Genomic DNA, 12,996 nt, shown 5'->3' with positions numbered 1-12,996 from the left:
TCTGGCTGGACTGAACCATTTCAGACTGGCATCGGGGGATTGCAACTTTGATTGACCCTCTCCCAAACAGAAAACTCAACAACCTCCCTGTACATAGGAAATTAGCATTTTAAAGGGAAGGCTAGGCTATAAACATTGTAGCAGACATACTACTATGTACGGGGAATATTTTATAGGGGAAGCATTCAAATATTCCACCTGATGTCTAAGGTGAAACTAGATGTGCCAGTTTGGAAGCATCCACACCACATCCAGTACAAACATGGCTTTTTCTCTCCTGGGGCAAACTCTCAAAAACAAAACAACACAAGTTTGCAGCATAGCTTAGTTTGAACCAGGGAAAAGCCAGTTGTGGAGGGTGCCAATATACCATCAACTTCTCCCTCTGCAAAAATCCCCAATGCAGTCCAGAAAATGTTCGCAGTTAAAAAAGAAAAGAAAAGTGAACCATAAATGCCCATATGGATAAATGTACATATGCCATTTTTTAAAAGGTGGGCCGCCCACCTGACGCATGAAGGAAGAGGAAAGAAAGGTGACTGCATTAGTGTTCTGTTTACTAGTGTTTTATCTGTCATACCAATTGTGGAGCTGGCTCAAAAATGGCTGAAGAGCCTGCTGTGATGGCTATTTAAATATGACAGTCTCTCCCTTCACCTCTGAAGGGGCATTTTCCAGGAAGAAGTGCTGTCGTTCTGCCATGAGCCTAGGCTCTTACCAACTTCAAATCAGCACAGAAAATGAATGCTGCAAACAGTAAGAGGCAGATTTGCTTAAATCTCCACAGCAAGTCCTTAATTCAGGACACAACTGATGCTGACTTAAGCATGCTACAGTTTCATGGAGGATAAGGCTATCAATGGCTGCTAATCCTGATGGCTGCATGCTTCCCCCAGTGTCAGAGGTGGTATGCCTATGTCCACCATTTTTGCTGGGGAACATGAGCGGGAGGGTGCTGCTGCACTCATGTCCTACTTGTGGGCTTCCCACAGGCAGCTGGTTGGCCATTGTGTGAACAGAATGCTGGACGAGATGGGACTTTGGTCTTACCCAGCAGGGTTCTTCTTACATCCTTATGTTTCCTGTTTTATTATTCTGGGTTTGGTTCCAGCTGTCTATAATTGCTAAATGTTCTTTTAGAGGTTGAGTTTTAATAACAGTGCTGTAAGGAAGTGGCTTTGGCTTAGCAAATGATTGATGGTGTGTTTTGTTATCAACCTTTCCCAACACGGCGCCCTCCAGATGTATTGGACTTCAATTCCCAGCATTCCTGACCATTGGCTGGGGCTGATGGGAGTTGTAGTCCAAGTCACCTGGAGGGCACCATACTGGGGAATGCTATGTGAACTGATTCTTTGCAAAATAACCAACAACAAATATTTTCTGCTGAAACAATACAGTTTAAACTGAGCACGTGGTGTCACCAGTTGCAGCATGAACAAAGCTCTTGCGTATGTATGTTAACATTCAGTTGTGATCAAATTGGTGAATAGCACCAATAGGGAGGCATTGCAGCCACAGAGGATGGCAATGCCAGGAATTGCTCCTCAATCCAGTGGTGTCTTCGAATGCAAGCTCATTTCAGCTTTCCTGCTTTCTTTGGCTGCAGCCCTCCAGAAGGAAGAGGTTATGGGCAGAGTGGTGAACAGCTCCTGCTTCGCACTTCTTCTGTGGGCCATGAACCTCTGTGATTATTTTTTTGCTTCAAATTTTATTCTTGAATGGGCCATAGGCCATTCACAGGTACAAAGCAGCTGGAACAAATTAGGGCAACTACGGCATAAAATCAAAATCTGAAATGGCTGAAACTAAAATAAATTCACAATACCTTATTTAAAATTCATTTAAATTAAACTGCTTCCATATTTAAATGGATAATTATAATCTGAAAATTAAGACAACTAAAAAAAAACACCATTAAATCAAGGCATCCTCGGGACAGTCAACTGCATTATCAAAGATAAATTTTGCACAAATTCTTGATGCTGCCAAAGCAGAGAGAGAGAGACCTTGTGAATTACAGTCGAATTTTATCAGACAAAAGATGACAGATCTTCTCTGGAACAGTATTACAATACAGGTAAGACAGAATAAAAGCCCAGAATTTAGACCTTGGTTCTGAATATAAAGGGCAGGGAAGCAAATAATGTGGCAAGTCTTTAATTTCTGGAGCATCACAAATACATAAACGCTGAGCCAGAGGAATTTGGGAACATCTGCTGTCAATCATTGCTGTTGGCATAGATTGAAAACGAAGAGCCGTAAAAGCTTGCCTAAGTTTTGGAAATGTAAGCTCTGTCAAATATGCAGCTCTTTGGTGATCATATTTGTAGAGCCTGTACCATTTTGAAAATTTTGAATTATTAATTGCCTGTCTGCCCTGAAAACACTGTGACAGGGGCATTGCTAGGGTCTTAAAAGATCCGGGGCACTGGTCCATAGCCCAAATTAGCATATGTATATGTGTATATATATATATATATACACACACACACACACACACACACATATATATATGCACACACGTATATATATATATACCCCTTCAGGGATCACTGCCTTGTTGTGGCGAAGGGGCTTGCGTAACTCAGTGAAGCCATAAGCTATGCCATGCAGGGCCACCCAAGATGGACAGGTCATGGCAGAGAGTTCTGACAAAGTGTGGTCCACTGGAGAAGGAAATGGCAACCCACTCCAGTATTCTTGCCAAGAAAACCCCATGGAACGTATCACAAGGCTAAAAGAGATGACGCTGGAAGATGAGCCCCTCAGGTCGCAAGGTGTCCAATATACTACTGGGGAAGAGCAGAAGGAATTTCCAAGTAGCGCCAGAAAGAGTGAAGCGGCTGGGCCAAAGCCGAAAGGACACTCAGCTGTGGATGTGTCTGGTGGTGAAATGAAAGTCCAATGCTGTAAAGAACAATATTGTTTAGGAACCTGGAATGTCAGATCAATGAATCAAGATAAGCTGGAGGTGGTCAAACATGAGATGGCAAGATTGAACATCGACATCTTGGGAATCAGCAACTCAAATGGAGAGGCATGGGCGAATTTAATTCAGGTGACCATCATATCTACTACTGTGGGCAAGAATCCCTTAGAAGAAATGGAGTAGCACTCATAGTCAACAAAAGGGTGGGAAAAGCAGTACTGGGGTACAATCTCAAAAACGACAGAATGATCTCAGTACGAATCCAAGGCAAACCATTCAACATCACAGTAATTCAAGTCTATGCCCCAACCACTGAGGCCGAAGAAGCTGAGGTTGATCGGTTCTATGAAGACCAAGGGGCCGCGGTGGCTTAGTGGTTAAGATGCTGAACTGCAGACTGGAAGGTCGACAGGTCAGCAGTTCGAGACCCGAGTGCCGCGTGACGGAGTGAGCTCCTGTCTTCAGTCCCAGCTTCTGCCAACCTAGCAGTTCGAAAGCAAGAAATTGCAAGTAGATAAATAGGTACCGCCTTGGCAGGAAAGGTAACAGCGTTCCGTGCACCTCGGTGTTCAGTCATGCCAGCCACATGACCACAGAAGCGTCTTTGGACAGCGCTGGCTCTTCGGCTTAGAAACGGGGATGAGCACCGTACCCTAGAGTTGGACACGACTGGTTGGGGACACCTTTACCTTTACCTTTTTATGAAGACCTACAACACCTTCTAGAACTAACACCAAAAAAAGATGTCCTCTTCATCATAGGGGATTGGAAGGCTAAAGCAGGAAGTCAAGAAATCACCAGGATAACAGGCAAGCATGGCCTTGGTGTACAAAATGAAGCAGGACAAAGGCTAATAGAGTTTTGCCAAGAGAACACGTTGATCATAGCAAACACGCTTTTCCAACAGCACAAGAGGCGACTCCACACATGGACATCACCAGATGGTCAATATCGAAATCAGATTGATTATGACTTTTGCAGCCAAAGATGGAGAAGCTCTATACAGTCAGTAAAAACAAGACCTGGAGCTGACTGTGGCTCAGATCATGAGCTTCTTATTGCAAAATTTCGGCTTAAATTGAAGAACGTAGGGAAAACTACTAAACCATTCAGGTATGACCTAAATCATACCCCTTATGAATATACAGTGGAGGTGAGGAATAGATTTAAGGGATTAGACCTGATAGAGTGCCTGAGGAAGTATGGACAGAGGTCCGTAACATTGTTCAGGAGGCAGCAACGAAATCCATCCCAAAGAAAAAGAAATGCAAGAAAGCCAAGTGGCTGTCTGATGAGGCTTTACAAGTAGCTGAGGAAACAAGGGAAGCAAAAAGCAAGGGAGAAAGGGGAAGATATATCCAACTGAATGCAGATTTCCAGAGAATAACAAGGAGAGACAAGAAGGCCTTCTTAAATGAACAATGCAAAGAAATCGAGGAAAACAATAGAATGGGAAAGACTAGATATCTTTTCAAGAAAATCGGAGATCTCAAGGGGATGTTTTGTGCAAAGACGGGCATGATAAAGGACAGAGAAGGCAGGAACCTAACAGAAGCAGATGAGATTAAGAAGAGGTGGCAAGAATACACAGAAGAACTATACAGGAAAGATCTGAATGTCCCTGATAGCCATGATAGTGCGGTCACTGAACTTGAGCCGGACATCCTAGACAGTGAAATCAAGTGGGCCTTAGGAAGCATTACTAACAACGAGGCTAGCAGAGTTGACAGTATTCCAGCTGAGCTATTTAAGATCCTAAAAGATGATGCTGTTAAAGTGCTACACTCAATATGCCAACACATTTGGAACACTCAACAGTGGCCACAAGACTGGAAAAGGTCAGTTTACATTCCAATTCCAAAGAAGGACAATGCCAAAGAGTGTTCAATTACTGTACAATTGCGCTCATTTCACATGCCAGCAAGGCTATGCTCAAAATCCTATAAGCTAAGCTTCAGCAGTATGTGAACTGAGAACTAACAGAAATACAAGCTGGGTTCTGAAGAGGCAGAGGAACTAGAGATCAAATCGCCAACATTTGCTGGATTATGGAGAAAGCAAGAGAATTCCAGAAAAACGTCTATTTCTGCTTCATTGACTATGCTAAAGCCTTTGATTGTGTGGATCACAACAAACTGTGGCAAATTCTTCAAGAGATGGGAGTACCAGACCACCTTACCTGTCTCCTGAGAAACCTGTACGAGGGTCAAGAAGCAACAGTAAGAACCAGACATGGAACAACCGATTGGTTCCAAATTGGGAAAGGAGTACGACAAGGCTGTATATTGTCTGCCTACTTATTTAATTTATATGCAGAGTACATCATGAGAAACGCCAGGTTGGATGAATCACAGGTCGGAATTAAGATTTCCGGGAGAATTATCAACAACCTCAGATACGCAGACGATACCACCCTAATGGCAGAAAGCAAAGAGGATCTAAAGAGCGTCTTGTTGAGGGTGAAAGTGGAGAGTGCAAAAGCTGGTTTGAAACTCAACATTAAAAAAACTAAGATTATGGCATCTGTCCCCATCACTTCCTGGCATATAGAAGGGGAAGAAATGGAAGCAGTGACAGATTTTATTTTCTTGGGCTCCAAGATCACTGCAGATGGTGACTGTAGCCATGAAATTAAAAGACGCTTGCTTCTTGGGAGGAAAGCTATGGCAAACCTAGACAGCATAGTAAGAAGCAGAAACATTACCTTGCCGACAAAGATTCATATAATCAAAGCTATGGTTTTCCCAGTAGCAATGTATGGCTGTGAGAGCTGGGCTATAAGGAAGGCTGAGTGCCGAAGAATTGATGCCTTCGAACTGTGGTGCTGGAGAAGACTCTTACAAGTCCCCTGGACTGCAAGGAGGTCAAATCAGTCCATCCTAAAGGAAATCAACCCGGAGTGCTCATTGGAAGGACAGATACTGAAGCTGAAGCTCCAATATTTTGGCCACCTAATGCGAAGAGAAAACTCTGTGGAAAAGACCCTGATGCTGGGAAAGATTGAAGGCAAAAGGAGAAGGGGACGGCAGAGGATGAGATGGCTAGATAGCATCACCGATGAATATGAATTTGAGCACACTCAGGGAGAGAGCGCAGGACAGGAAGGCCTGGCGTGCTATGGTCCATTGCGTCACGAAGAGTCGGACATGACTTAACGACTGAACAACAACATATATATATATCTACACGAGTCTAAGCGCACATCTGATACGTGTGTATGTGTGTGTGTGGTGTGTGCATGCAGTGTGCTTGTGTATTTGTATAGATTACATACATACATACATACATACGAAGTGTGCACTGACCTTCAACTCAGACCCCAGTTCAGTGTTTTGGAAAACATCCCACTTCTCCTCTGACCAATTTGTAGTCGGACCACTTCAGCTCAACACCAAACTTGAGTCAGGGTTTGGAAAAATGAGTCTGTTGACTCCTGTTGACTACCATGGGAAATTAGAAAAAAAAACAGTACCTTTTTACTCTTGGTCAGAACTGGATGGTAATTTCAGGCATAGTAGCCCCTTAGAAGGGGATTACACCTGCCCAAAGTCAGAAAAATAGGTTCAGGGTTTATATTTTGATTTTCTTTTAAAGGGAACTGCCAATAACATTTTAATTCCTTGGAAGAATTGGATAAACATTTCAGGATTCATTGCCCCACCAGAGGAGATCATGCCTGCCAAATTTCAGAATGCTAGCCACAAGGGTTTTTGTGCAAGGGTGGCCTTGTCATTGTGAGGTCTCCAAAAGAGGACATACTTATCTCCCTATGTTCCTTGCGGACCATTGTTCTGAAAATTACAGACAGCCTAGAGTTGTCCCTAAGTAAGAAACCAGCAAAGTTTTAGAAGGATAGGTGCAGCAGTTCATGTGGAAGGGGAGTTCTCCAATTTGGAGTAGGGAGTGATTTGCTTTCCCTTCCCTTCCCTCCTCCCCCAATAGTTTTTTTGGTAAATCTGTATGAAAAAGCACAGGTCATTAGACCTGTTCCCCAGGCAAGAAACCTGCAAAGTTCCTGAAGGATATACATGGATTCTAATTTGGAATGTCTAGAATTTATTTACATTTTACCAATGTTCGCAGCAGGGGAACATGGTTGAAGCTGCCATTGCACTCATGTCCTGCTTGTGGGTTTCCCATGGGCATCTGGTTGGCCACTGTGTGAACAGAATGCTGGACTAGATGGACCTTGGTCTGATGCAGCACAGCTGTTCTTATGTTCTCAAACATAGAGTGCCTCTGAGCATATGCAGAATGCTTTGCTTTCACCACTGAGCACTTACATTCTCCCTCTACCAATTCTATTCCCCTCCATGCAACCATCCCTCCTCATCCTACCATCCTCCAGCAACTCTTCATCAAAACAGATGCCTTGTTTTGTGCAACTCTCCTCTACCTCCTCCTTGCTATGCACAAGCTCTTATTGCATCTTCCTCCCCATAACTTCATTTGTGCCAAGACTTCACCAGGATTCAGACAATGAATCCACTTTCAAAACTAGAGGTAAGTTATGGAGAAACTCTGAGCACATACTAAGTGCCTTTTCCTCACCACTGAAGCTAGAGTTCATGCAAAAACAACAACCCACAAATGACAAAACATGCATAGGTCTGAGCTGAAAGGGTAGTCAGTTCATTAGACGGAATTGGGTAGGCACTGTATTAAGCTTGCAGTACCATGCTCACAACCAGGACTTATTTCTGAGTAAACATGCAGAACATCAGGGTGCAAACCTCCCTGCAAAAGTAACTTGTGCTGGAATCCAATGCATACTTTCCTGAGGATAAGCCTAATTAAACATGATGGGACTTCTCAAGAGGCATACATAGGATTGCATAAATTAGCAATATTTATCTCTGCTCCACTTAAAAAAACAAACCAAAAACTCCTATTTTTTTAATTAAAGCTTTCTGTTCATAGGAACATAGGAAGCTGCCTTATACCGAGTCAGGCCCAGGGTCCATCTAGCCCAGAATTGTTGACACTGACTGGCAGCAGCAGCTCTCCAAAGTTTCATGCAGGATTCCTTCCTAGCCCTACCTGGAGATGCTGGGGATTGAACCTGGGACCTCCAGCATGCCAAGCATGTGCTCTACCACTGAGCTACAGTCCTTCCTATTGCTGGATAATGGCAACTGACAAACAAAACAGCCCCAGATTTGTTTCTCTGCAACCATATGAATCCACTTTTCTTAAAGGCTTGAGTGAGGAGAAGGAGAAAAACCAACCCTCCTGGCTGTTTGTATAAAGTCAAATACATTTCAGAACTTCTCTTGCCCAGTGAAGAGAATTCTCTTTAAGAATTCCCCAAGATATGCTCTGGGTGGAATAAAGAAAAGAAAGAAAGAACAGGATAGGGGAGGGGAGGGGAGGGAAGAAGAAAAGAAGAATGGTGATTGGAAATGTGCGTAGGGGTGGGGGGTAGAGAGAACTGGATTTTTTATGAAACAATCTATTGTTGTGAGGTAACCTTGTGACACAACGTATTTTGGGGTGGCTGGTTCTTGAACGGGCAATTAAAAACATTGGCGTTACAAAATACATATATAATACAGAGAGACAGACAGATCTACACAATTGCCTGCATTTTTGGACTCTCCTTGGAAGCATGTCTATGGGGACTACAATTATGAGTTTTTAAGAACATAGGAAGCTGCCTTATACTGAGTCAGACCCTTGGTCAATCTACCCCAGTATTGCCAGCACTTACTGGCAGTAATGGTTTCAGGCAATAGTTTTACCAACCCTACCTGGAGATGCTGGGGATCGAACTTGGGACTGTCTGCATGCAAAGCCAGTGCCCCACCACTGAGGTATGGGCCTGCACTTCCAAATTAATCACTGTACTACTGCCCTACCTGCCTGTTCCCTCCCTGTGCAACCTTGACATCCCCCAAATCTAGCTATAGATCCACCCATGTCTTGGCTTGTCCTCTGATATGCAAAGCAAAACTAAAAAATAACCTACAGAAGTCTGCAGAGAAGAAAAAATGAGCACTTTATTCAAGCCTATGTTGGACCTGAAAATAGCCTTCAGCTGGACTTAATGACAGAGTCAGTGGTGGTGAGAGTGAAGGAAGAAGGAGGAGATTTCAAAGCAGGGTGAATTTTTGAGGGTGAATTAGGAAGGGAATTAGGAAGGGGCCGCAATGGCTTAGTGGTTAAGACGCTGAACTGCAGACCGGAAGGTCAGCAGGACAGCAGTTCGAGACCCGAGTGCTGCGTGACAGAGTGAGCTCCCGTCTTCAGTCCCAGCTTCTGCCAACCTAGCAGTTCGAAAGCAAGAAATTGCAAATAGATAAATAGGCACCGCTTCGGCGGGAAAGGTAACAGCGTTCCATGCACCTCGGTGTTCAGTCATGCCGGCCACATGACCATGGAAGCGTCTTCGGACAGTGCTGGCTCTTTGGCTTAGAAATGGAGATGAGCACCACACCCTAGAGTTGGACACGACTGGTTGGGGACACCTTTACCTTTTTTAGGAAGGGAAGGCATTTTCTTCCTGGCTGCCTCTAAGTTTTTCTCAAGTAGAAGATGTTGTACTGATAAAGGAAGGGATTCTGAGCGAGACTTTCAAACTGAAATAAACCTTCAGCCTTGCAATTTTATAATGAGGTTTTATTCTGGATGAATTTGATGGCCCATGGAGCAAACTGCCCTCCTCCGATGGGTTTCATCTTGCCTCTGATTGCCAACCCTCAAGCCAAAGATGTCTGTGGAGAGTGTAGCGGATGGCTGTCCACTTTGAGGAATCCTCTTTGGTGTGAAGGGGCTGACTTTTAATCTCCTCCTTACATCCTCCTGCAAACCTAGTTGCTGACCAGGGATATGTACGCTATTTTTGTAGAATGAATACAAGTACATTATGGAGAAAAAATTGCTTTCCCATCCCTTTGGAAATATTTATGGAGTATGCATGACAAGAATAAGAAATGAAGCTTCATACATCCTGTCTGTCTATAAACAGAACAAAAGAGATAGCTACTCCTGATCCCTCCCACGTAAGACAAAGCTTAAATCCTCAGATAAGAATGGAGCAGTTTTTTGTTGACTAAAATAACTTGAGGCAATCTATAGATCTTCTCTGATGAAATTTGCATGCTTGTTGTAGTCAAGTGTTGGCTATATGCTGTTTCCCAATTAAACAAGGAAAAAACATTCACTGAGTTCCAAATACCATAATAACATGATGGTTTGCATTGTGTTAGAATCTGAGGGTCACTCACTATACCAACATATGATGCTGCCTTATACTGAGACAGGAGATCGGTCCATTTAGCCCAGTTCTCTGTCTACTCTGCCTGGCAGCAACTCTCCAGCATCTCAGAGAGTTCTAACCCACACTAGCTAGCCGGGCAGGGATTGTAGCTCAGTGGTAGAGCACATGCCATGCATCCAGAAGGTGCCCACTGCAATCCTTGGCATCTTCAGTTAGAAGGACCAGATGGCTGGTGATGGGAAAGATGTGTGCTGGAGTGCTGCTGTCAGTAGACAATGCTGTGCTAGATGGACAAATGGTTTGACCTGGTATAAGGCAGCTTCTTGTGTACCTGAGAACTTTCACCTGGAAATGCTGGGGATTGAACTTGGTTTTTTATTCATACACAGCATGTGCTCTGCTACTGAGCTTTGGGCCCTCCCCTCTGTCACTGCTCCTTATGTTGGAGTGTGAAGGTTTGAGCCCTACAGAGGCAAGGAAAAGAAAAAAGTGAGGCCTAGAGGCCTGGGGGGGGGGTTTGGGGGAGGGGGGTATCCCTGAGAGGAGTAGTTTCATTTCCCCGGTTAAATTTCATTTTCCTGAGTTAGGTTTCATTTCTCCAGGTTTGGAACAGTACTTTCACTTTTGGGGACAGAGGGGATGTAAAGGGAGAGGGAGACCAGAGAGAGTTTCTGAATTGGCCCCGCCTGCTCCAGGCTGATCTGGACCCAGGCCAACCTGCTTCGGCCTCTGGATCTAAAGTGAGATCCGGAGAGCTGAAGGGATCCTCCCCGCCCAGCCACCTGAGTCCTCACCCACCCCCCGCCCAGCTGCACGAGCTCCCTGCTCCTCCTCACGTGGATCCATGGGGAGCACCTACAGCTGCTACTGTCTTGGAGGGAGTCGCCATTTTATTTTAAAATAGCAACTCTTCTTCTTCCAGTAAGTAAATTCTGCGTAGATTACAGCTGTAAAGGGGCCATCTACTCAATATTACAGATGCAAATGACCCATTTACACCAGTAATATGGTGTACATGGCCCCATTATGGCCGCAGTCTGTGTACCATTTACTTACCGGAAGAAGAGTCACCATGGCAACTCCCCCAAGATGGCGACAGCTGTGGGTGCTCCCCACAGTCTAGGTAAGGAGCAAGGGACTTGCACAGGTGGGTGGGCGGCTGCCTGGATTGGCCGGAAGCAGCCGAAGCTCTCTGGAGCGGTCCATTCTGCTCCAAATCTACTCTGAAGCTAGACTGCTTCAGCTCAGATCACTCTGATCTGCTTCAGGAGTCAGGCCGAAACGGTGGATAGCCCTAGTTCTTGGCTACTGAAGCCACTCCTGGCAGGAGGATTCAGGCAGTGTGAGCCAGCATGTGTACTTGTAAACAGTAAAGCAGAACTCTCTAGAATTTATTATTTTGTGCCAACGAGGCCACTGTGTGGAATGGCCTTAAGCTTCTGAATCAAGAGGAATGTCCAAGATCCTTGTCTCCTACTCCTAGTTCACCTGCATACTCTATGTTAACTGCTGTTATCTCCTCTCTTTTTCACTCCAGAAACTACCTCTTCAGGCTACATAGTGAAGATCTTTCTTTAATCCAGGTAAGACATTCTCCGAGTCAAAAATGTAAAACAAATGGGCATTTAAACGTTACTGATGATATTTAAAAGTTTCAGGGTGGCAAACTGTACACTTGGCTTTTGTTTACATCAGTTATTTCTCACTGTGCTTGTCTTTAATCCCAGATTAGCCTTTTGGCCCAAGTTTTATAGTCTTGTTAATAACCTTGCTGCTAGCTGTAGGAATTTAGGAACACTGAGCATGAACTTCTGCTGCCCTTTCTCCTTGGCATATAGTTGTCCGTGTAGAGAGATTTTTATTTACTGGTATGGAAATGGTACAGTCCAGACAGCCTGCTTAGTCTGTTGGCAACTTCAAAGCCCCTGCTCTCCTTTCTGATGATTCCTTATCTTTAAACCAGTCTTGGACGGGACAGCCCTGCAAGTGGAGGATGCCATCAAGAGTGGCATATTCTCTGACAGGCCTCAAATAGAGGACCGTCCTCTTTAACACATGGGCACCCTATTCAAGGAGATGGGAAGAGGTACCAGAGGAGGAGGTGCCACATATTAGAGAAACTCAGGACTATCTCATTCCATGCATGCGTGCACACACACACACACCATGTTTGCACAAGAAAGGGGAGAAAGGGCTTTTATTTTGAGCCAAAAATATCATTCTCCTTTAGAACAGAAAAATAAAATAAATACTTTACTCAATCTATTTTCAACACCAGATATTCTGGGGGAATTAGCACAAATGTAGGAACAGAGAAGTAACACACATGGTCGTCTAAAGCCCCCCCTCCCATGACCATTAAGTCCAGAGTCTAAAATTACTTAGCTGTACCAATGATCAAGGGTTGCGATGGTGTATACACGGGTATTTAACAATATGTGTGCCCGCACTTTTGATGTGTTTCCTATGGGAAGACACCTATAGAATACTGGGGGATGTGCAGCAAGCAAATTCATCATGTAAAGAGCAAAGCTGTCCTGACATAATGAGGTATATATGTGTTTTAAAAGGATTAGGTTAACCCATAACCCCCCATTTCAAATGCACTTTATGGTGATATGGGTAGATAAAAATAGGTGTTTGCTTGTTTGTTTGTTTGTTTATAAAAAGTGAACAAATCAGAATGTTAAAATTTAAATTGGGTTTTAATTTTTTTAAACAGACTTCATTTGTACGCAGTGTGTTTTTAAAAATAATGTGGTGTGAAATGTTATCTGCATGAAATATGAACAAAAAGGGACTATGAACAGCTCCAAAATGATCTCTCCAAACTGGGAGAATGGGG

The 12,996-nt window shown here is 44.0% G+C and overlaps 1 protein-coding gene across 1 annotated transcript in view; it reads left to right on the top strand.

The window, feature by feature from the left end:
- SEMA5A (semaphorin 5A) overlaps nt 1-12,996 on the top strand; it is a 224,994-nt gene that overhangs the window by 99,034 nt on the left and 112,964 nt on the right. The window contains exon 4 of the mRNA XM_084850685.1: nt 11,689-11,734. Within this exon, the coding sequence (XP_084706811.1) occupies nt 11,689-11,734 (46 nt within the window). The remainder of the gene's footprint in view (nt 1-11,688; nt 11,735-12,996) is intronic.

The sequence above is a fragment of the Heloderma suspectum genome, chromosome 4, assembly GCF_057233095.1.
Source record: "Heloderma suspectum isolate Gila_16-S chromosome 4, 16-S_ref, whole genome shotgun sequence".
Lineage (NCBI taxonomy): Eukaryota > Metazoa > Chordata > Lepidosauria > Squamata > Helodermatidae > Heloderma > Heloderma suspectum.
Note: the sequence above shows the minus strand (reverse complement) of the source record. Positions and strands in the feature narration are given on the sequence as shown.